The sequence below is a fragment of the Cervus elaphus genome, chromosome 5 (assembly GCF_910594005.1).
Source record: "Cervus elaphus chromosome 5, mCerEla1.1, whole genome shotgun sequence".
In the NCBI taxonomy this organism is placed as follows: Eukaryota; Metazoa; Chordata; class Mammalia; order Artiodactyla; family Cervidae; genus Cervus; species Cervus elaphus.
Window position 1 is genome coordinate 112,053,660 of NC_057819.1, and position 25,262 is coordinate 112,078,921.

The window sequence follows — 25,262 nt, forward strand, 5'->3', positions numbered from 1 at the left end:
GATGCAACCTGATACACTATGAAAGTTTATTGAAATACACTTTATTTATTTATTTTTTTATTGAAATACACTTTAAATAAGCTCCAGGGATTTCTCTTCTGACCTCTCAATTTTATTCTTTCTAGATGCATTCTTGGGGAACTGTTCACAAAGAAGCCTATTTTTCAAGCCAATCTGGAACTGGCTCAGCTAGAACTGATCAGGTACAGCTGTGTATGTGCTCTGAGTGCCCAAGGTTGATCAGTAATCTCATCCTCTAATTTCTAATACTTTTCATTCATTCTGCTAAATGATTTATGCTCCTTATGTCCAAGTAAGTTTCTCTTCAGTCAGGTTTACCATATATTTTGTCATGGGCTGTATACAGAAAGTGTGTATGTATATATATATATATACACACACACACATACTTATATATATAAGTAAGTCTATTTCACTTACTTAATTTGCATAGTTTTTATTAGTTCTTCATGTAAAAGCATGCTGTTTTCAGAATAGTTGTTTATTCTTATTTAGGTTAGATTAAGATCAATTTTATTCAGCAAACATTCATTGAGCCTATTCTCTAACAAATTCCTATCACTGTTAAACTTTAGGATTCAGAAATAGGTCCCTGCCTTCAAAGAACTCAGAGTTTAGTAAGTGATGCATCATGTAAACAGATAATTATAAAAGAGAGCCTTTAATAGAGGGTTTGGGTAAGGTCTGGGATTGGGATGAAATTTGAGTTTTGTTTTTTTGTTTTGTTTTGCAATAAGATTAAAAGGAAGAATATGACAAGCTAATATAGATTTTATAAAAGGTGGTGTATAACCCATTATGTGTTATGCAGTAAACTCAGTTTTTCATCAGAATTCCAGTCTTAAGCTCTCTTCTGCTAGTTTTCCCTACAAGGACGTTATAGGACCAGTTCAGCTCTTTGAAATTAATGCTAACTGAACAGAACAAAACTGGTAATGAAAATCTATGTGGGGCATTAAGAACATGTCTTACAAAGCCAAATGTGTGAATCACTTTGGACTATTGTGCCAGTATTTTCTCATTACTATTTTTTAACTGACTCCTCTGTCCTTAAAGCAGTGAGGTCAGGTTTTACCTCTTTGTATGCCTTTTAGTTTAATAAGCCAAAAGCCCCCATAACCTGAGGAGGTAATCATTTCTGCTTCTAGAATCTCTAAAATTTATAATGCTCACTCACTTCCTTGTTCTTGCTTTTTGCTTTGTTTTCAGTCGACTCTGTGGTAGCCCTTGTCCAGCTGTGTGGCCTGATGTTATCAAGCTGCCCTACTTCAATACAATGAAACCGAAGAAGCAATATAGACGGCGCCTACGAGAAGAATTCTCTTTGTGAGTTTGACACATATGTACATCTGTTTGTTTTATGTGTTTGGCTGTTGTTTGGACTTAGCTTTTTCCTGTTCTGGGGAGTTAGTGCTATCCCAGTTTATTATGCCAACACACTGTAGGAAAACAGTTTATTTTTGAGCATTATGAGTTTTATCATAGTCTTGCATTCAAGGTTTCATGTTTTCTACCTGTGGTACTATTGCATTTCTTGAATCCTGTGTGAAAGCAAATCTGCTTTCTTATTTAGCCAGGTTCCAACTCCCTTCCCATGGTTTTTACATGGAGCTGGAAATTCAGAGACCTTTGGCATAAGGTTACAGGTTTAAGAACTGGAGTCATTGTGAACTTGTTCTTTTGTTCTTCCTTTCTACAGCATTCCTTCAGCAGCACTTGATTTACTGGACCACATGCTGACGTTAGATCCTAGCAAACGTTGTACAGCTGAACAGACTCTACAGAGTGATTTCCTTAAAGATGTTGAGCTCAGCAAAATGGATCCTCCAGAGTAAGTGCTGGTGGCCTTGTAGTGACTCTAAACCTGAGAAACTCAAAATAATAGGTTTTTTAAAAAAGAAGCTGCAGTGGCCAACCAAATCAAGAGGTGTCCTTGAGTATTGTGGCTGATAGAAGTTTATTGCTTTGTGCTTTTAAACAAGGGACACATTTAGATATGGTGTTTGTTCTAACTGGACTAAGCTATTTGTCCCTGGAGCCCCAGCAGATTGCTCTGTAGAGCCTCTTTGACAGTATTCCTTCTAGTTTTTGCTTTTAAACATTTCATCTGTTTTAATTCCCTATATCTGCAATGATCATGTTATCCCATATGTGCAAGAACAGTCCTAATTTTATTTTATGTATTTATTTTTTTTAATATTTATTTGTTTGGCTGTACCAGGTCTTAGTTGTGGCATGTGGGATCTGTAGTTATGGCATGAGAACTCCTGGTTGTGGCATGTGAGATCTAGTTTTCTGACCAGGGATCGAACCAGTAGTTTATCTATCAGACTGTGTGTCCTGAATTTTTATATAGAAAATATGGTCTCTGAATGTGTCTTTCTTCTATCAGAATCTTATTAATTTTCTCTATTATATGGGATCCTCAGAGGTTCTACACTCCCCATCTCACATTCTGATAGAAGCCTTTGATTTTCGCTGACAGCATTATAACTTTCACGTCAGAGTTTGTGGGCATTTCTTTCTTATAGGAACATTGTATCTTAAATGTATGAGATGTTAGTATATGAACAGATAATAACTACAAATCTGATAATCCAAAGAAATGTCCTAATTCATTTATTGTGTTTGAATTTTGATGCATTGAATGTGACTGAAGTATGTAAGTTTAGCAAAAATTGGAAATTTTGGCAGTGGTAATCTGTGTTGTGGTAAGATTTAACTTACTAGAATTTATTATTGGAAAGTCCAAAAATGTATTAAACCTCACAAATGAAAATATTCAGTCATGGAAATTCAGTGGGCAGAAATAAGTTTTTTGGTCCTTAGAGACCAAGGAACACATAAATTGATTTTACACAGAGATGGTTTAATTACAATGTGCTCATGTGGTTCCAAGATTTAAATTACTACCTTGCCTGGGCTTTTTGTAAATATTAAGAAGGCAGTCACCTTTGTTCTGTTTATTCCCTATTAAAACTTGACCAAGAAAAATAAAGTCTCCTTAATTTTTGTTATGCTAAGCACAATTATAAAACTTAACCATTTGACTGGAATATGGACATTTTTATAGAGCAGGTGTGTCTCTGTTATTAGCAAGATCTTCATTTCTCACTGTAGAAAGAAATCCTTTGGGCATTTGGATCTTTAGTTCCTCAGACTACCATATGCCATGATTCTATTTACACTGCTGCTGTTTACTAACTTTTCTGGTTATTTTTATATTTTCTTTATCCTTTCCATTTCCCCTTGCTCTTTGTCTTCCCATTTTAATCTCTGGTTCCTCCATTCACTCAGTAGTGCACATTCCCACACACATTTCTCCTTTTGTCTTTTTCCAGCCTTCCCCACTGGCAGGATTGCCATGAATTATGGAGTAAGAAACGGCGACGGCAGCGACAAAGTGGTGTTTTGGTAGAAGAGCCACCTCCACCCAAAGCCTCTCGAAAAGAAACAATCTCAGGGACAAGTGCTGAGCCTGTAAAGAACAGCAGCCCAGCACCACCTCAGCCTGCTCCTGGCAAGGTGGAACCTGGGGCTGGGGATGCAATAGGTCAGTGCTGGGAAGGAGCCTTTGTGCTTTTATTAAGCACTTGGCAGATATTGAAGGTCAAGTGTAAGGATTTGTGTCTGTGTGTGTGTGTTTTAATTTTTAGCCACTGAAGCATTAATAAAGAGTTTGATATCCTCATTATGTAAGGGGAAAAGGAGATAAGCCCAGTTTTGTACATGTGGTCTAGAAAACTTAAAATAGATTATTTCCCTATCCTGAAAACTAATATCTCAATTCAGTGTGGCATAAATTAGTGAATTAGGTAAGCTGAATTTAAAGATTAGTTTTCCCATCGCTCCCTAACATATAATCAGAGCCCTGTCTGTGTTAGATTTGATAAGACCTTAGAATTTAATCATGTTAAATCACAGTCGCTAAATGTAGTTAGTTCTGTAGACTGTTATTTGATCTAAATATATCCAAAACTGTGTAATAATGAATCTTTGTAAACAACAAAGTAGCTCTCCTGTGGTACAACCTTTTTTTCTGAATTACAACTTCGTTCCTTGGCTCACTTTTCCTTTATTGTCTGTTTAAAACAGTGGCTTTCAACACTGGCTGCACATTATAATCATCTAAAAAGCTTTAAACATAAACACCTCTGAACAATTGCCAGATTTCTAGGGACAGGAGCTCTAAGGGTTCTGAATTTTAAAATCTCTCCTGATGTATACAGTAAGGGCTGAAAATCACCTTGAAGAATATAGATAAAGTTACTTTTACTCACAATACAGAGATATTTTAATTAGTCCCTGTATTTTTAAATGAAAATATAAAGAATAACAAATGTGTCACAATTGGAGGCATGAAAAATGAGACATTCAAAATGAAACTTCATTCATTGGATATTGCAAGTTGCTATTGTCAGTTGAAGACGGCAAAGGTCCTTGCCTTGCCTCGCCTCATCCTCTTATATTGGTTCCACTGTCTCTCCACAGGCCTCGGTGATATCACACAGCAGTTGAATCAAAGTGAATTGGCAGTGTTACTGAACCTGCTGCAGAGCCAAACGGACCTGAGCATTCCTCAAATGGCGCAGCTGCTTAACATCCACTCCAACCCAGAGATGCAACAGCAGCTGGAGGCCCTGAACCAATCCATCAGTGCCCTAACGGCTGCCACTTCCCAACAGCAGGACTCAGAGCCCACAGCCCCAGAGGAATCTTTGAAGGAGATAGCCCCTGCCCCAGCAGTCCAACCTTCAGCAGAACAGACAACCCCTGAAGCTTCAAGCACACCAGCTGACATGCAGAATATGTTGGCAGTTCTCTTGAGTCAACTGATGAAAACCCAGGAGCCAGCAGGCAACCTGGAGGAAAACAACAGTGACAAGAACAGTGGGCCACAGGGGCCCCGAAGAACTCCCACAATGCCACAGGAGGAGGCAGCAGGTAAACAGACCGGTCATGAATCTCATTGAGCTCAGGTGCTGTTGATCCTCTTAAAAATCTCTAATGTTTTCTTTTTCACATCAGTGGCCTCAGTTTCAGTTTTTCTGTAACTTAGTCTATAGAAGAACATAGCACCAAGTGATGTATTTCTTGCCCAACTTCTTTTATTTAAGTCTCAAAGCTTCTTAAAGCACCTTTCTTTCGTATACTGATTGTTTTTCCATTTTTCCCTTTCCTAGGAAGTAGGTAAGTAAAGTCCCTGTGTTCTCACACAAGAAAACCACAGCTGTAGCTACTGATGCATCTTGAACCACTGTGTGTGTGGTGGTCAACTAGTACTAGCACTTGAAAATATGTCTTCCAAGCAAACCATTATCAGATTGTACAAATAGCCACTTGTACTCTAGAACAGTGGATGCTAGGTACTGAGTTCCTGGAAACATACAGTCAAGAAAGCCCTAATAAAATATCATTGTTAATCTCCCAAAGAATGATTTGAGAAGATTTCTAAGCAGATAATTAACACCATACATTTCCTTTCCAAAAATAGCATATAAAAATGATTTCTTTAAATCTGTGTTCCTGAAGGATAAGTGAATGGACCCCAGATTGGGAACTGAACATTATTATTTTTTAAAAATCTGAAAAAAGAAAATATGTATACCTTGATCTTACATAAGCACAGCATGATTCAATTTATTTGAGGGAAAAGAAGTTTAAATTTTCTAGTCAATTCTGATTCATAGTCTTTATTTCTAAAATCTTTACTTATCTGTAAGTGTTTTCAACTCCTTGGAAATTTTTGCTGTCCATGAAGACCCCATGAATTGGGGAAATGAGAAGATGTACAAGGGCTGTTGGAGTACACTAACCTTCAATTTTTAGGATGTTGCATTCACATTTCAAATTGGTTGGTACAGAGTATATGCCTTATTTCCACTGGTACAGGATCAAATAAGTTACTGTATGTAAAGTTTTTAAAAAAAAAAAGATAACAAATAAATTACCCTCTTTACTGTGTGGATAAGGAAACTGCAATCTAGGGAATTTAAATAAGCCTGCCTATGGTCCCACTGCTGGAACCATATTATTGGCAGAGGCAGAACTAGAATTCCTGTACTTTCTTAATGAATGTGTTTCTTAATTCACTTTGCTATTCTGTCATAACAGTTCCAATAGTTTTTAAGAGACTCTGGGATGTGGAATAACAGAGAAAGCAAATCTAGAATTAAAGCAGGTCTCTTTGTCTCATCTCTCATACTGTCCTCCCTTGTACCACCACCCACCCCCTCACCAACCAAAAAAAAAAAAAATTCAACTATAATCAATAACTGAAAGAAGTTATTCAAGTTAAATGGCATAGTGATTGAAAGAAATTCATCCAATAATTAAGTCAGCAAACTATCAGCCAAATGGTGAAAATGAACTAAAATTTAGGCCTGGCTCATGGCCAGAAATTACTGGATTTACTTTTCAGAGGAGAGTAAAAATGCCATCCCTAAGTATTCCAGTCACTTCTGGATTATCCAGTTGGTGACTCTCCCATGCCTCTATCTTCCTCCTGCTACCTCTTACGTGGCTGTTTTGCTGTTCATCAGCACTTCCACCAGAGGGCAGACCGAATTAGCCAGAGAAGGTAAAAATCTATCACTTTGGCTACTATTTAGCTATTCTGTACTTGTTGAGAAATGGTTATGGTTGAATCTAATTAGTAAAATGAAATTTTCAGTTATTTGTATATTTCATTGATCTCTCTCACCATTGGTACAGACTGTTAAGGGTTGGCAACATTGTTAACACTTCGAATCTTATAACAGTATGTTTTTTTTTAATGTGATCTTTATTTTTAATTAAGATGTTTTATTAGCCTTTAATAGTTCTTTACAACCAGTCTGCCTTTGCTATTTTGAAGTAGTTTTCGTTCTCTCATAAATGTGAAAGAATGTGAGCTCAAGAATTAGTTCCATTGAAATACAACTAAACTATTTGTATAAAAGGCAAAGTTTAAATATGAAATGTAGTATAGATGGAAGAAAATAAGTTTAGCTTTGTCCATTTTTGCAGTTGGGCATTTTTAAAGTTGTCTGCCCTTAGTATTAAAAAACAAAAACAAAAAACTGGCGTTCCATTTCATGTATAGACCAAAAATACTTTTAAAAATAACTGGTACTGTGATGTTCTTATGTAGTGAGATGTGTAGTATTGATAGTGAAAAAGTCTGAAATCTATAGATATTTGTAGTCCAGTTAGCTCTCCTTTTTTTGGATGTCTACTTCTCAAGTTGTGAGTTTTCTGTAGCTAATTTTTCATCCTTTAATTTAGCTTTCTCTACCACCTAGTCAGCCAGCCAGTCTGTTAACAAAAAATTGAGTGGGTACTGTATATAGGATGATCAACTTGTCCCTGTATTGTCCTGGTTTTAAAACTGAAAGTTTTAAACCTGGGAACCTCCTTCAGTCTCAGGCAACTGGGACTCTTGGTCACCCTACTTGTATTTATGTTTAGCACCTGACCTTATCCTCCCACTGCTCAACAATTTTGTAGTATTTTCAGAATACTTTCATCTGCCCACTAAGGGTATGCTTACTTTACTGATTGTTTTTGCAAAATATAGTTGTGGTATATATGCTACCAAAATACCTAATTGTTATAATTATAAAAACTACTTTTGGGTTGCCTGAGTAATGACTTTATATCACTGTCTCATAATAAAGAATTGATTATATGGACATTTAAAAATATGCTTCATTAGGGAACAGAAAAATCAGTCATTTGAAAGATATCCCAAAACTAAGTCTTTTCTTCAGCAAGGTGACTCCCAACTCTCTAAAGGCATGGTTCTGACTACTTGGTTTTGTGTGTCCTCAAACTCACACCATTTTACATTTCTAGTCTCTTGCCTTGACAGGAGTTCATTATCAGACAATGATTGCCATGGTTAGGCAAATTAATCCAGTAGTGGGCAACAACATGTGTAGGGAGTGGTTCTAGTAAGACCTTTGGAAAGACAGAGTATAGTATTAGTTCAATACATTTCTAAATACTCTTGTCACTGTCTCCAAGATAAACAAATGTTTATCAACAGCCCATTCTGCATGACATTGCTGTAGTGACTTTTTATAATTACTGTAACATAGGAAGCTGAATGACAGTACGGTGGTTTTCTTCAGACTGTGATTATGGGGAGAAGGAACTCAAACTGGGAGAAGCAAGTGTATATGTATACATGATGGTAATGAAAGGTTTTTACTAATTTCATCTCACCTGTATATTCTTCTAGCTTTATTTTACGTGTTAACCTGATATCATCAAACATTCTGTAAAATGTGTTAGCTAAGTCCATACAAAGTTTCCTGTTGTACAGCAAGATTATGTCCTAGATATGTGACCACAGCATATGTATTGTTCCCTCTCATCTTCCTTCTTTCTACTTTATTTTCATTAATGTTTTGATCCAACAGCAAAAAGGGGCGGGGAGGCTACCAACAGCCTACATATTAGAACAGTTCCTTAAGGAAGGAAATGGAGATCTCAGACAAAAATCAGGACAATCATTTGGAATACATGATTTTAACACCAGCTGTTAGATCCAGAATGCAACTGTTTTACTTTTAATCACTTGATTTTATTTATAAATTGCGATTTCCTGATCCCAAGGTTTTTTGCTTTATATATATTTGGTTACTTATATTGATATTTGTTTATGTTGGGCAGTGTGTGTGTGTGTGTTTGTGTTTATAATCACATGTGATTTTTAAGATGGTGTTTAAAAGAAGTAACCCTTCCACAGCATGTCCTCCTCACATTCTTCCACCAGAGAAGAGGCCCCCTGAGCCCCCCGGACCTCCACCGCCGCCACCTCCACCCCCTCTGGTTGAAGGCGATCTTTCCAGCGCCCCCCAGGAGTTGAACCCAGCCGTGACAGCCGCCTTGCTGCAACTTTTATCCCAGCCTGAAGCAGAGCCTCCTGGCCACCTGCCACATGAGCACCAGGCCTTGAGATCAATGGATTACTCCACCCGACCCCATCCCAACAGGACTTACGGAAACACTGACGGGCCTGAAACAGGGTTCAGTGCCACTGACACTGATGAACGCAACTCTGGTCCAGCCTTGACAGAATCTTTGGCCCAGACCCTGGTGAAGAACAGGACCTTCTCGGGCTCTGTGAGCCACCTTGGGGAGTCCAGCAGTTACCAGGGCACAGGGTCAGTGCAGTTCCCAGGGGACCAGGACCTCCGTTTTGCCAGGGCCCCCTTAGCATTACACTCAGTGGTCGGGCAACCATTCCTGAAGGCTGAGGGAAGCAGCAACTCTGTGGTACATGCAGAGACCAAATTGCAAAACTATGGGGAGCTGGGGCCAGGAACCACTGGGACCAGCAGCTCAGGAGCAAGCCTTAACTGGGGGGCCTCAGCTCAGTCTTCTGCTTATGGCAAAGTGTATCGGGGGCCTACAAGAGTCCCTCCAAGAGGGGGAAGAGGGAGAGGAGTTCCTTACTAACCTAGAGACTTCAGAGTCCTGAAAGATTCCTTCCCTATCCATTCTTCCATCCAGTCCTCTGAACCTTTAATGAAATCATTTGCCAGAGCGAGGTAATCATCTGCATTTGGCTACTGCAAAGCTATCTGTTGTATTCCTTGCTCACTTGCTCCTAGCAAGCGACTTATAAAATAGTGATGTTGGCACCAGTTCCCCCTGGATGGGATGTAGTCAGAATACTTACTTCAGCTCTACCTAGTGAATACAAGTAGAGAATATGGAGAGGGTCATTAAATTGAAAAGTAAATGTTTAATTAGTTCATTTCCTGCACTTCTTGAGCAGAAGAAAGAAACAGTTTCAATTTTGAGATGGCTCAGGAGAGGTTCTTAAAGTTTGGTTTTTTTTTAATGGTTTCTTTTGAATTTAGGTTTTTTGGTTTCTTTTTTTTTTTTTTTTTTTTTTAAGAGAGTAGTGTTCACAGAATTTGAGCTGCTCTTAGGCTTTTGCTTTAAGGGAAACAGAGTGACTGGCTGGTTTAAATAAATGTTTCCTTCCTCTCCACCATCTCACATTTTTGCTTTCAAGTGAACTCTTTTTACCCATTGAGCATCTTGAACATACCTTTTTTCCAAATAAATTGCTCATTCTTAAAGTTTGCTCCACTTTGAGAAAAGATATGCCCCCCCCTCTCCCTGCACGTGAAGCAGGTTGTAGAAAGTGGCATTCTTGGGCAAGTAAGTAGACTTTATCCCATCTCTTTACCTTTTTTATTCCATCTTTATAGACTTCTCTTTCTCTCTGTCTGTCTCTTTTTGAGGCATTTGTTTGGAAAAAAAATTAATTGTTGAGATGCCCAAGAACCTGGGATAATTCTTTACTTTTTTTGAAATAAAGGAAAGGAAATTCAAACTCCTATATTGTTCTCTGTAAATCTTCAATTCTAAATTTTTTTTTTTTTTAAACTATGTTCTGATGGTGAAGTTGATTTGTAGATGCAAACAGCCTAGGACATTGCTGCTGAGGTAGGGTTAGAGATGATACCTCCATACCTGGAGGGTTAGTAACATCAGTTAGCATACTGTTTACACATATTTTTTTATGTCAAAAAAAACCTTTGAAACAGAGCATTGTAATATTGTCAAAGAGGAAAAAAATACATCCTGAAAATACATGGAAATGTAACTTAGTTTAGGGTGAATATTTTTCTGAAGATATATCACTACCTGAGACCTTTTTAAAAAAAATAATTTTAAAAGAGCATCCCATAAGAAAGAACAGTATTGACATACACACATATCAGCATGAATATCCTGCCAATTCTTTTAAAGATTTTCCTCCAGAGAGATTTGGTTTTGGTTTTGGTGAAAGGGGTTAAATTATGACTTCGTGGCAAGAATTTTGCTTTATTATTATCAGAAAATGAAAGAGGGGAAGACTTTCAGGGTGGGATAACCTGGGAGGTTTCTCATTCTGGCTTCCAGTTCTGTGTGAGTACCAGCATATAATGTGTTTTTAAAACATACACATTTATAGAAATTATCTGCACAGACCTAGATGCTTGTGAAATGTAGGTTAGCCCCCCTTTACAAAGAAAAGGCAAACATATTTCAGCATCTTGGAGAATAGTTTACAGAACTCAAGTAAAGTTTTATGTTTCAATGCCAAGTTCATATATTAAAAAATAAACACTACTTGTGAGAGAGAGATGCGTTAATAAAAAAAAGTTAAAGAAGAATCCTCTTCTGATACTTACATGAAGACTATTTTCCCCTGTTAACTGAAATAGGCAGATATCTGGTGTGTGTATTTCTTTATTATCCTCTGGGTTTTGGTCTGGCCTTGCCCTCAGGGCCAATCATTGATTAAAAAGAGAAACTTCTAGCCATTTTGGCATTGATGGCTTTTTATACCAGTGAGTCCAGTTAGATTTGCTAGACTCACTGACACACTGTTGGTAAATTACATTAAAGTTCATCTGAACCTTTTGTCTGCTGACTTCTTAGTCCTCAGACCTGGGCCTTTGTATTTTAGAATATTTGAATTAAAGACTTTGGGCCCAACTCTCCCATTTTTGACTAGAGAACTTAAGCCTGGATCCTTTCAAAAGTATCCAATGAGAAAAATTGGTTTCCCATCAAATATGAATAAAATCTCTATATATTTTAATTGTATTTTGGGTATCAGCAATCATCAATAATGTTTTTCCCTCCCCACTCCTTATTTTTAATTATGCCAAATACTCTAAATAATATACTTAAGTCTCCGTTCCCCTATCCCTTCTGTTAGGGAAGGGGGTGAGTGTGTGAGGTATGTGTGGTGTGTGTTTGTGTGTATGTATGATCCCATTTCAACCCCCATCCCCATTTTGGGAGTTTAACCTTTAAAAAGAAAAGGTTTGGCAATTTTGACTATTTCTAAAGGCAAAGGGACAAAGAAACTCAAATATCCTGGAATATCTGTGTGGAGGAAGAAAAGGTATTTGTTAATTTTTCAGCTATGTTATCTATAAATGTGATGGAAGTAAAGGTTTGGCAGAATTTCTACTTAGGTATTAGAAAATTACAAACCCAATTAATTATATTCAAAAGTGGTTTTGGTTTTAATTATTGAACCATGGGAGATATTAAGTCCATTAAACACATTATTTTGAACAGATGAGAAATCTGATTCTGTTCACAAGTGAGAGGCAAAACTGGTTTGACCATGATCATTTTTGTGGTTTTGAAGACAAATTTGTTTGACCCAGTTTCTTTAGTTTCTTCTTCAACTGTCCATTGGAACGATAAAAATTTGAAAACAACATCAAATCTATACATTTAAAAGCAGGGCAGTTAGCACAAACTTGTAAGTAGGACTTCTTTTAGCTTATGTCATAGACATCACCCAAACCACTTGTGTGTGTGTGTGTGTGTGTGTGTGTGTGTGTGTAATATGCATATATAGTTACAGTACTAAAATGGTTACCAGCAGGTTTTGAGAGAGAATGCTGCATCAGAAAAGTGTCAGTTGCAACCTCATTCTCCCTGATTAGGTTACTGACACTGTATTCCTTTCTCTCTCTTTGTTTTGCCTCCCATTGGGTTTACTTTGTTTATGTACAGATATTTTGTAATATATTAAATTTTTTCTTTCAGTTTATAAAAATGGAAAGTGGAGATTGGAAAATTAAATATTTCCTGTTACTATACCACTTTTGCTCCATTGCATTTACTTCTTAATTTGTACCCTTTGAGCAGATCTAATTATATGTATAAAGGGCATTTTTCCTCCACTTTATCCTAGGGGTACTTTGTCTCAGAATCTCTGTAGACTCATAGACTACCAGAAAAAGGAGTTCTTAGTGTTTGAAGAGGTGCTTCAAAACATTATACTGGGAACTAGAAAATAAGAATTGGGGGAAACCATAAGATGTGATTTTCTAAAGTAGAAAACCATTGTACAAAAGTAATGATGGTGCCAGGCCATCAAAAGAGTTGAGCTTCATGTACCCTGACTCCTTCTGAAAGGAGAGGTAAGTGGGTTTGAGCTCAACCGTCATCAAGAGAAGTTGGTATGAGGTTGTTTAGACCAAAAAATAGTCTCTTCAATCAGAGACCCTCATCCCCACACCAGTTCCTGTGTTACCATGAGTAGGGTCAGCATGGGGATGGATTAGTATTCCCAGCTCTGTTGAGATTTCCTGATACATTGCCAATCCAGGAAGTAAGTCAAAATTGATAGGGGTAAAATTCCTGTTATTTCCAAAACTTTTCCTGTCTCCAACTGAGGAGAAAATTGCTTTCCCTTCTCCTCCATGGTTTAAGACACAGAAGACTAAACTTTGTAGTGTCTGTTGCAGTCCTGCTAGTTAAGACATAAGTAGACAGAGGACAGGGAAAAAACAGTATCAGGAGACAAGAAGAGGGGACATAGGTATCAGGAAGTTGTGTGTGGAATAAGCAATCATACAAGATTAAGGAGTACAGCAGAACAAAGAAATTAGGAAGAAATCTAATTCAAAAACGTGATGATGAGGATTGCCAGTGTATTTTTGAAACCCCACAGTTTAAGTATGATGTTCCCTTGCCTGTGGGCTGTCGTATCTTTACCCAAGGAGAATGGAGAGCTCAAGATTGTTCCAGTTCCTGGAGTCTTGTGTTTCTTGTTAGTCTCCAGAGAAAAGGAATTCGTTTTCAATCTTTTTATATTGCAAGTTCATGACTAGGAGTGTGAACTTCAGTGTAATAGAGAATATTATTTCCACTTCATAGGAATGACCGCCTTTGATTCTGGGCCTGAAAGCTGAGGACCTATCTAAACTGGACTTTTTTCTCCATCACACTCAAGGCTATTTCTAAGTAGGAACCATGCTGTTCAGTACCTAAATTTCTTAGGCACTATCTTTTCCAAGATAGGCATCCTAAACTGGTGGTAAGGTTAATGCCTCCAGTAAGTTAACAGTTCTTTGTGCTGAACTGGGATTTTCGTTATTAAAGATTGCCCCGTAGCTTGACTTTGTCTTTTTTTTTTTTTTTTAAGGTTTTGCATTACTTCTCTGTTCACAATTTAGTCATCCTGAAGGGCTAGGGGAAATGGATGTGGGGAGTTCCTCAAGCGAGTAAATATTCAAACATTCCAAAGGAGAAATGAACTGCTAAGTCTTCTGGTTGTCTTGAGAGGCAAGGTGAGCATTCCTGGACACTTTGGTTAATTTTTCTGTCCAGGTGTGGCATTTCTAGTGTTACTATATAGCCTTAGGAATACTCAAGTGAGAGTTTACTCCAAGCCAGCTGGGGGAAGTATGACATCTAAAGGAATCACTGGTGGTATTCTACCACACCTCTCACCATGTGCAGCTAGCTCTCCATCTCCTGTCCATCCACTTCATTTCCTATCTTTCTTTTCTCCACTCACTTCCCAATTCTCATGCTTTAGTCCTACCAGAGATATTGATTGCTTAATCCTGCAAGGAATTTAGAATTACTGCTGCTTTGTAGTTTTGAAGGGTAGTGAGAAGCAATTCAGGAGACAAACTTAATGGGGTGAGAGGTGAAAGAAAAAGCAAAATAACTTTCTTATTGCTAAGAGCTATGAAAGGAGCTTTTAATTATTGCAGTACTTTATGTTGTGGAGTACAAGAGATTCTTTAGCTGGTCAACCTTCACTTCATTCTCTTCCCTTATATACTGAAACTTGCTTTTGCTAATAGCTCAGTTGCAGATGGTGTCTCTAGGAAGTAAAGCTCGGTGAGAAGAGAAGACAGAAAGCACATGAGGGTTGCTTTGATGCCCTGATGATTAATTACTAGATTGCCAAACACTTGACCGCTGGATTGCTCTCATATCTCTGTCTCAAGAATTAGTAGTCCAAGGCTGAAGGAAAGAGGTTGATACGCAGTTAGTCTTTAATACTCTTTAAGTGGGTAGTTGTTAATGAAGCTGTATGCAGCCCTCAGCCACATCATAGTTCTCTGGAATGAGAAGGTATAAGCATGAAATAAACTCATTTAGACGTAAGTTCTTTCAGACCTGAAAATAGTTGGATTTGGGGATGTGCTCTGGTATGGCTGTAACTTGAAGATCATGTTGATAGTTCCAAAAGAGTGAAGGACATTTTATCCATGTCCAAACTCACCCCGGAGGGAGGCAGCATGGAGAGACCTGTGAAAGGCTACAACATAGCAGAGCAAAGTGGAGAGTAAGCCAAGTGTCTTGTCCTCTAGAAGCCTTTCTGATGGATTGTCTCAGGGAGAGGATCCCTCTTCTTGTGTTTGATGAGGGACACCCTTGGTGAGGATCAGCTTGTGGACGGATAACCCTCTCCACCAAGGCCAATCCAATATTGAATGCTTTTGGTGCTGGAGAAAAGAGGCTGAATTCAGAGAGCTAGAGAAAACTTAGGAGTCTGATCCCTTTTATAAATTCAAGTTTGGCCTTGAATTAGTATTTGCAATTTCTGTTAGGGGACCAAAGTTCTCATATAAAATGAAGCAATATGAGAAGGAAATGGAAATAAAGGAAAAAGGAAGAACTGGAGAAGTCTGGTAGTGGGGCTGCAGAAAGAAACAGTGTATAATTGCTTTTGAAGAAGAGATAAGATATGAGAGTGGTAGGCAAAATTGTGGTTGGGGTAGTGAGAGGGGATAATTGCATTCAAGATTCACAGTTTATTTCAAGGAGGCCCCATTAAAGAGTAAAGCGTCCCCTTGATTGCTGTTATGGTTGGAGGATCGGCCTGAAACCCTTAAACTGGGGGATGCTATGCAGATAGTTTCACTCGGGAAGCTAGATTATATTAAGCAAATAATTCATATCTAGGACATTTTGCTTAGCACTGCTATCTACGTAGTTCAAGAGAGTATTCCAGGATTAAGGAGGAAATGATACGGATATATCAAGCTAAAAATTATTTGCATTTTTGGAGTTCTAACATTCCCCTGCAGGTGGTTTTATATGTTTTAGGTCAAACTGGAAACTATAATGTTATTCCTCTCCCCTTCAAGTGAGGATGATGCACAGAAGAGCAAACAAATCAGAATATATGAATTTGAGTCAGAGAATGCTAGAGCTACAAAGGGCATTAATTTGTCTAGTTTAGTGCCATCGTTAGGCAGTGAAAAAACAGACCCAGAAAGGTTGAGAAAGTGTTGGGAGTAAGAAGGGAGAAAATGACTAACATAGTCTGGAACCTACTATATGTTAGGTGTCACAGTACCTTTGCTTTTATTATCTAGACTAAAGCACCTTGAGACTAAGGAATGGAAAGAATAAAAGGCAAGTCCTTATTGTTCTGAGCAATATGTAGGAGATAAAAGGAGGTGGCAGATCACTTTTTCCTGTCCAGTCACACAGGACAGGGGAGCCTGGTGTGCTGTAGTCCATGGAGTTGCAAAGAGTCAGATACGCCTTAGCAACTAAACAACAAAATCACACAGGGCTAAACCAGAGGAAGTGGAGTCAGTATTTGGAAGGGAGGTTACTCTCAGGAAGTACTTCCTAAATAGTTGAGAGCGACTCAGGAATAATTTCTCTATTCCAAGGGACCTTCTAAAAATGTGATGGTCAGAAACCAGCTACAGGCAAGGCTGGTAGGAAACAACATTACTGTTGCCTCTGGGATTGATTTGCATTCTAGAAAATCAGGTCATGACCTGAGAATATAGGATTAATCTTAGGGAACAAAATGGGACTTCTCATCCTAAGGGGGCTTCAAAGAAAACAGTATATATACTATGCATTAAGAAGATAAAGTTCCATGGTTACTGTACTTTTTTTTTCCTCAATATTTTTGTTTTGTTTTGCAACACACTTTGAAGTCATGAAACAGTTTGTAATTTTGGAAAGACTCAGTACCAAGTTCAATGTTGGTAATGGCATGTGGCAGCCTGAAAGTTGACATTGTACAAAAAAAGTTTGTATTTGATGTAGTTGTTTGATATGATATTCCAAGAGTTATACCATGAGGGTTGCTTCTATGGGGAGCAGTAATATCTTTAGCTGGATCACATCCTGAGTACAGGGCAACTTCTGGGGAAGATTATGGGAGGGTCCCATCTTTGGAAGCTTCTGGATCTAGTGAGAGATGACTCTTAAACTTGAGTGGGAAGTGGAGAGATTGGTGTTTATAAGTGAACACACTGATGCAGGTTATAAAATAAAACAACTTAGTACAGAGGGAAGCAAAGCAACGAAATAATCGGAAAAACCTGGAGTTAACCAGAAAAGATTCTTTGAAGGTAGTGAAGATAGAGGACATGAAACAGAAGGGAGGAAGGTGACTGGAGAGAGAAAACTTGCAGAAAGTTTCTTTGTGTTTTGTGCAGAGGGCTATGAATGGAGTAGTCAGGATAATAAAGGAAAAAATATTAGGAAATGAAGGAACAATCTTGGTGGCCTGAATGAGGAATTTGAATTTGACTTGGTAAGCAGTAACAGAATGGAGTATGATGAAATGAACATGATGTTCAGGATTTTTGCAGGTCATGGAAGCAAAAAAACTTGCTAGGATATTATTGTTCTTGTCCAGATGTAAGGCCCTAAGAGCTGCAACTAGAATAAGACAAGGGGATGGAGAAGAAAGGAAGGGGGTCAGTAAAATTAGCAAGGCTTGATGATAGTTTGGATGTGAGGGGAGAAATAAAAGATAGGCTAAGGATGATAACCTCAGGACGTACTTATCCTGTTCATGGTGATGAGATTTTGGAAAGAGGTAGCTGCTTTGTTTTTAAGAAGTAGAAAATGTTTACTTTATTAACCAAATAATTGATGGGATATGTCTATGTTCAGTATTGCAGAGTTTAGTAGGAGGGATAGCCCCTGGAAAATAGTTGAGTGTGTGCTATGTGGCCAGATGATCACCTGCACTCTGCCTTTTTCAGATTGGAGAACCGGGTGAAAGAGAGTTGATTCCTGGGGTGTACCCTCAGACTTCAAGAATGCTATCCCACTCTGGATCTGGGAAAGAAAATACAGTTTTTTGCCAGTTTCTTCCCCATTAAGGCTTTGAAAATGGGATATGACTAGCCTGTGGCAGCATGTGCCTGTGGATGCACAATTCTCTGGCTTGATTCTTGGAAGGCCTTTTTTTCTCCCTCCCTGGGGGTCATTTGTATCTCTGGTTCCTTCTCCCAGAGCCATAAAGTGGGAGCCCCCATTTATTAATTGGGTTGGGACTGGGGAGGGGGTCGGCGGGGGACTCTTTAGTGCAGCAGGCGGGGGTCTTCCCGAATGAGCCCATTAGCCAGCCCCAATGGCAGCTGAAACGGGGCTGCAGCCAAGTCCTCTCGGTTTCAAAAACCCTCCATCGCCTGCAGCAGATCAGAACAAGGCCTGCGGGAGCCCTTAGCTTCTGATTGCAGCTGTGAGGAAGGACAAAACAATTTATAGGAAGCCAAGTAGCTCCTGCCTCACTGTCTCTTCCTTTCTGACTTTGGGGAGGGGGAAGATCAGGATGCGGTGTCCCCTCCCCCAATAGCTTCTCAAACAGCACATATAGGCCTAAAGTAAGAGAGAACAGGATGAGTGTATGTGTATTGATTGGACATCTACACCTATGCTCTGGAAGTATTTACACATGTCCTTGCTTTCTTCCATCCACACACAGTTGTATTGGCTTAAGCAGTCACTGGTTATACAGAGTTCCCTAGGGCAAGGCCAAATGCGTGCTCAGACTCTTAAACAGTCTTAAGTTGTGTGTTGGCAGGGGTGGGGGTGGGGGTGTCATGCTTTATTGTGCCCCATACCCGCCTTGTCTCATCTGCTTTGTCAAGATTCGGGGTTAGAATTAGATTACCTTTTTAACATCATTTCTTCATAATGAACAGAATTTGGCCTCCTACTGGAACTCACTTGTTCGTCCCTTAATTTAAGCCAGCCTGAGAAGGCAGGCATCTACAGAGGAGCTTCTCTATGCTGTAGCCCTCACAGAAAAGTACAAAGGGCAGGAATATTTCACTTCCTGATGGAAGGACAGTATGTCCTCTTCCTGATAGAATCATAGATGACCAGAGCTAGAAAGGGAACTAGAGACCATCTAATTCAACTTCCCAATTTATGGAAAAAGAAATTGAGGCTTAGGGAAGGGAAATGCCTTGTCCACAGTCTCACAGTTAGTTAGCGGCAGCCAGCCAAGACTAGAAGCCAAGAGTAGGATCTTAACCTATTGAGTATAGAGCCTCCAATTTTAAGATCATCAGTTCCTGACAGTCCTGTGCTTCCTCAAGAAAGTAAGGCTGTGAGATTTTGGAGGCAGGTCAGGAGGGGAAGGACAGATTGAGGGGGAAAGTTAGGTTAAAAACATAGTAGAAAAACTGAGAAGCTTTATAGACCTCAAAGACCCAATGACATGCAAATTGTACGACTAATTTTTATTTAGAGTCAAGAACTCTGGCTCATTGGGAAGCAAGTGGCAAGTCATAACCAAAGTTCCTGATGCCTCAGAGTTACCCCAAATTCAGGGAGCTTGTTGCCAGCCATCATCCAGGGGTTGGATAGTAGGAAAAGATCCTTGGAGATTTTGTGAGGAATTTACCCTAAATTTCAACTCAGGCCCTTTTGCATTGTAATACAGCTATATTGAAAAAATCAGAAGGAAAAGAGAAAGAAAACATCTCAGTTGCTGGGAAACTAAGGGGAGCTGCTGAATGAGAGAAAGGATTATAGAACTCTGAGTAAAATACGATACTCTCTGAGATTACAGGCAAATTGGGGGTGAGGGGAGCTCTACTCCTCTCCCTTATTTTTTTAGTTTCAGATTGTTGGTTTTCTTCTTTGGTGGAGCGGAAGGAAGGTGGTGTGCTCCACAGTGACCTGAGTCCTGAATAGTGTGCTCAGTGGCCTGACAGGCACGGCAGTTTCTAAAGTCATCTCACTCTGGTGCTGAGACTCCCTTCCCCTCTTTGGACCTCTCCCAGATGTCCCTTCCAATGCTTATTTTCTGGGCATATGAGTCTGGGAGCCACTGAGCCAGGAGGGGAATGCTAACTAGTTCCTAAACTGGAAGCAAAATCTTGGGAGAAAGGCAGCTTAGAGATAGATCTAGGTCTAGGTTATAGGTATAGGTCAGAGAGGCAGGGGGTTTGCAAAATGAGTTTCAATTGCTGATGACAAATAGATCCCAGTACATATCTTTACATTTTCTCCACCACACCATGGTTGATAGGACAGGAGAAATGTGAAGTTGGTCCCCATGCAGATCCATCCGTACACAGGGAATATACAAACCTACCTGCCCAAACTGTGTCAAATCTGCTGTCCCACAAACCTCCTTTCTGTCTCATAGAAAGTCCTCTGAGACTTTCTTCAAGATGTTTTGGACAAGAGAGCCTTCAAAACAATCTGATTATCTAATCTAAAACTAGTTATCCTCTTTTGAGTCACTTTCTTGCTTTAACTTTGTATTCACGTCGAACCTTCATTGCCCTTTATAATTCTGGGTTTCAGAGCTTCCTTTTATGTTGAATTCCCAATTTCTCTCAAGTATAGGAAGCATAGTTTTTAGTTTACTAGACTGGGAGCTGGTTGCCTGGAGTTAGGAATCTTAGAAAACTTAAAACTGTCTTTGGGCATGTACTTAAGGTTCATCTGAATCCTTCTCAGCTCTGTGAAGTAGAAGAGTAGTGATCATCATCATCACTTTACCTACTAGGGCCGTGCTCCTTGAGTGAAAGAGCATATACCCTTTTTGGTGTCTGGTCCCTTATCTCACCTCTAATGTTACATGTCATTTTCTTTTACAGGTGACAGCAGCAGGAGGAGGAATGGCCCCTGAGGAATTTGGTAATGTCCATTAGTTACCTGACATCCGGAGCCCTGGCAAATTCACTCTTTCACAGAGTTTCAAGCCAGGTAGGGATCTTAAGCTAATCAGAGGCCACTGGGCTGCTTTTATAAGGGATTAACACTTAGACACACACACATACAGTCTCAGGGAAGTTCTTAGTCCCAAAGATCTCCAGGGGGGTTGCCTTAGCTTTTTTAAAAAAATTCTTATCCGTTATGGTTCATTATAGGATATTAAATATAGTTCCCTGTACTATGCAATAGGATCTTGTTTAATCCTTCTGTATTTAACAGCTTGCATCTGCTAGCCTCAAACGCTCAATCCGTCTCTCTCCCTTCCCCTTCCCCTTGGGCAGTGACAGGTCTGTACTCTGTATCTTTAGATTCCACATATAAGTGATCTCATATAGTGTTTGACTTTCTCTTTCTGACTGACTTCGCCTAGTGTGATAATCTCTAGGTCCATCCATGTTGCTGCAAGTGGCATTATTTTATTCTTTTTTATGGGTGAGTAGTATTCCATTGTATACATGTCCCACATCATCTTTATCCACTCATTTGTTGATGAACATTTAGGTTGTTTCCGTGTGTTGGCTATTGTAAATAGTGCTACTATGAACTTATAGGGGTGTATGCATCTTTTCAAATCATAGTTTTGTCTGGATATATGCCCAAGAATGGACTGCTGGATCAAATGGTAACTCTGGTTTTAGCTTTTAAAGGAACCTCCATAACTATTTTCCATCTTGGCTGCACCAATTTACATTTCCACCAACAGTGTTGCGAGGGTTCCCTTTTCTCTACACCCTCCAGAATTTGTTATTTGTAGACTTTTTAATGATGATCATTCTGACCAGTGTGAGGTGGTACCTCATTGTAGGTTTTTTTTTAATTAATTTTTTTTGGCTGCACTGGATCTTTGCTGTGGCGCACAGGCTTCCTCTAGTTGTGGCGAGCGGGAGTTTCTCTTAGTTGCAGTGCACAGACTTCCCATTTCAGTGGCTTCTCTTGTTGCAGAGCACAGGTTCTAGAGCATGAAGACTTAAGTAGCTGTGACACATTAATTAATTGCCCCATGGTATGTGGAATCTTCCCAGACCAGGGATCGAACCCATGACCCCTGCAAAAAAACTTTTGATTAGGTCCCATTTGTTTATTTTTGCATTTATTTCTATTGCCTTAGGAGATCTTTAATTTTTTTTTTTTTTACCCTACTGTGGTGTCCTACCTTCTTTTTAAAATAAATTTTTACTTATTTATTTATTGCTGTGCTGGGTCTTTGTTGCTGTGCATCAGATTTCTCTAGTTGGGGTCTCCTCTCTAGTTGGGAGTGCAGGCTGTAGAGTGCAGGCTCAGTAGTTGTAACGCATGGGCTTAGTTGCCCCACAGTATGTGAAATCCTCCCAGACCAAGGTTCAAACTCATGTGCCCTGCATTGGCAGGCAGATTCTTAACCACTGGACCACCAGGGAAGTCCAGTGACCTACCTTCTGATTAGCAGTTCCTCCCTCCTGGCTAGAATGGGTAACCCCCTTTACTGACATTAGTGGTCATTTCATCCCTGTTCTTATCTCTTGGTCAGCTATTACTCAATAATGTGATGCTAATATTGGTTACTCTCAGCCCCTCTACAACACCTGCCTCACTCACCCACTACGTCTTTCACACATAGCCCTGTCTCCTTTTTCCCCAAGAAGCTATTTTCTCTTTCTTCTGAGTCAGGATAGGACATTGATGTCCCTTTTTATTACTTCTCATCAGTTTCTCCACATCCTTCCCAGGTTTGATGGGAGATCCCCCCTGTCCACACACTGTGCAGGACACCGGAAGTAAGAGGTCTGCCAGCCTGCTTATTCCCATCCTCAATGCCCAGAACTGAGCAGGTCACCAACCTACAGTGCCTACCCCTACCCTTCTTCCAGCCAGGTAGGTGCTCTCCTCTCCCTACCCTCCAACCCCAAACAGGATCATATTTCTCTCTGGGAATATTTCTCTCTATTGTTAAATATCTCCAAACAAGGGGAAGGCCATGTTTACTCAGCTCTCTGGCTTGGTGACTTCGAGCCCTAATTTTTAGAGCAATGTTCTTAATGTTAGATACCATCCCCTTTTCTGTAATTCAAAACCATTTCTCCCATTTAATGGGTGGGGGAAGAAGGGAACAGTAAATGGATAGTGTTTGACACTGGAGAGGAAGGGTTTAATGATAGGCAGCCCTTCTCTTAGGGCTGGAAGCCTGAAGTCCTAGATGTGCATTCTACCCTGTGACCTGGAACCTTGGGGAATAACTTGAATCTTTTGAGGGAAAGGTTTTATCTTGTGTCCATTTCTGAGGACAAGGATCTCAGACTCTTAAGAGTCTGCCCCTATTCATTCCCAGACACATCCAGGGAGTAGCACATGGATCACTGTAGGGCAGAACCCATCAGTAGGTAATACTCAGTCTCCAGCTCAGGAGGCAGCTCTCGTCTGGCACCTGTAGGGAGTTGGCAAGGGTTCCAGAGCCTCTCCTGCCATTGTAGTTGATATCAGCTTACCCTTTTGACCTTAGATCTCCTCTCTCAGCAATGACTCTTCACCCCTGCAATCTAGACAGTGTAAGCAGTGAGTGAGTGAAGTCGCTCAGTCGTGTCTGACTCTTTGTGACCCCATGGACTATAGCCTACCAGGCTTCTCCGTCCATAGGATTTTCCAGGCAAGAATACTGGAGTGGGTTGCCATTTCCTTCTCCAGGAGATCTTCCTGACCCAAGGATTGAACCCTGGTCTCCCGCATTGTAGGCAGACGCTTTACCATCAGAGCCACCAGCGAAGTCTTTTTAGTGTAAGCAGTAGGCCTAAGCAAATGCCAGCTCTGGGTAAGGTGCCCCCTCCCCTGGTAGGCACATACCGTGAATTGGAGGTGAAGCAGTTAGGATGGGATGGATGGAGAGTTAGGTGTTAGAAAGTAGGAAATGTCTCTGGAAGTATTGGGTACCTGGAGTACTGTGCCTACCTCTCTGTCAGTCTGGGTGTCTGATCCCTCAAAGCTGCTGGGCCACTTGGTCTGCTACAGCCTTGGTTTTTGCCACACGAGGGCGCTGCTGACCAATTAAAACTCGGGCCCCTTAGCGGACAGCATTTGGGGGAAGGGAGAGGAGGGCACCACACTCTTTCCCTGAGACAGGGGTGAGAAACATCCCCAGGGAGCCTGAGTCCAGAGGCCCAAGGAGCCAGAAGAATAGTTAATTGTTCTTGCACTTGATCTTCCTTAAAAAATGGCCTGAGACCCTGAATGCTCTTCCCTAGTGGACTGACATGTCACTGGATTCCCAGTCAAACCTGGAAAGCCTCCTAGTTTTAGGCACCAAACACCTCGTACAGGTGTTTCTTTCTTTAGGGGTGTAACAGGCTCCGCCTATCCTCAGCCTCTAGACAGTCACTTTCCAGCCCAGAGTTTGGAGGTATCTGGGTTTTCAGAGAGGAAAAAAAAAGTCTCTTATGATAATTGTTTTAAGAGAAGTAGCTCTTAAAGAGTTAGCTCTCTTAAGAGAAAGGGAGAGGACTGAAAAGACTGAGAGAGTAGCAAAGTTCAACCTTCTATGCCCCCATCACTTCTCCCAGCACAAACCTGCAGAGCTCAGATGATCTGAAAGATATTTACAGCCTGAGTGTCTAAAGGACACCCAGGACACTCTGGGGCTCTGTGCCAAAAAGGTGTCAGAAAGCAGGATGGGATGGGGGCTGCTTTGGCCCTTAAGCCTCATGGTGCTCCCATATGTATATTGGCTCCTCTAAGGATCCAAGGGCCACGGAGCCCTTGTGGGGATAAGGTCTCCCACATTTGGTCCTCAGTCTCCAGGAAGCCCTTCTAGGCTGAACAGGCTAAGGGAGATGACAGAGGTCCTCCTCCTCCCTCCTACCCCCGTGCCCGAGGGTCCCTCCCCAGGAGGACAGCTTGATTAAACAGTCGGTGCTGCTGGAATTGCTGCACAGCTGGCGCTCCCCCCAGCACCCCGAGCAGAGCAGCAGCGCAGATTAAAATCTCCAATTAGCGTTAAAGTGAAGTGAGGAGGTACTGAGACTGCCAAGGAGGCCAGGCGGGGGCCCTCAGTTGGCAGATACCCCCAGTACTGCCTGGATTCTGAGTACCACTTTTAGTTACTCCTTTTTTCGTAGCTCCTCACCCAACAGCTCTCAGTGCCTATTAACTTTGCCTTGCTTGGGGCCAGAAGGCTTTAGATGGGTGGCGACGGGGCAGATGCCTTACAAAATGCTGGGGACACCATAAACGTGAAGGAGAAAAGATGCCCTACTCACAGCCTGCCAGATTGAGGTGACTTTGTACTACTTGTGCTTCTTTTTGCACAGAGAAAGAACAAATAGGTCCCTCCAGAGCCTCTTACTTATAAGGTGCTGCCCACGCAAATGTCCATGCTTGTATATTTTATCCTATTTGACTCATCTGCTCCCACCCAAATCATGGCTCCTTCCTTCCTCCCTTCATTTTTTTCTCAGCTTTCCTGTGGGCAGGGGTAGGTACAGCCTGGCTTGGGAGCACTGCCATGCCCTGCCACC

At 40.4% G+C, this 25,262-nt stretch overlaps 1 protein-coding gene across 9 annotated transcripts in view; it reads left to right on the forward strand.

Moving 5' to 3' along the window:
• Positions 1 to 25,262, forward strand: part of CDK12 (cyclin dependent kinase 12) — a 63,040-nt gene that overhangs the window by 29,524 nt on the left and 8,254 nt on the right. For 2 of the 9 annotated variants that reach the window (XR_006341290.1, XR_006341289.1), the window contains exons 9-15: positions 126 to 203; positions 1,231 to 1,347; positions 1,721 to 1,852; positions 3,363 to 3,574; positions 4,513 to 4,965; positions 20,664 to 20,772; positions 22,488 to 22,632. Coding sequence is in view for 6 of the 9 variants with exons in the window: in XM_043904403.1 (XP_043760338.1) it covers positions 126 to 203; positions 1,231 to 1,347; positions 1,721 to 1,852; positions 3,363 to 3,574; positions 4,513 to 4,965; positions 8,756 to 9,468 (1,705 nt within the window). In the remaining 3 variants the exon portion in view is untranslated. Of the gene's footprint in view, positions 1 to 125; positions 204 to 1,230; positions 1,348 to 1,720; positions 1,853 to 3,362; positions 3,575 to 4,512; positions 4,966 to 8,755; positions 12,636 to 13,966; positions 14,013 to 20,663; positions 21,068 to 22,487; positions 22,633 to 25,262 lie in introns of those variants that run through there. The other 7 variants (XM_043904403.1, XM_043904404.1, XR_006341288.1 and 4 more) reach the window with 6 other exon arrangements.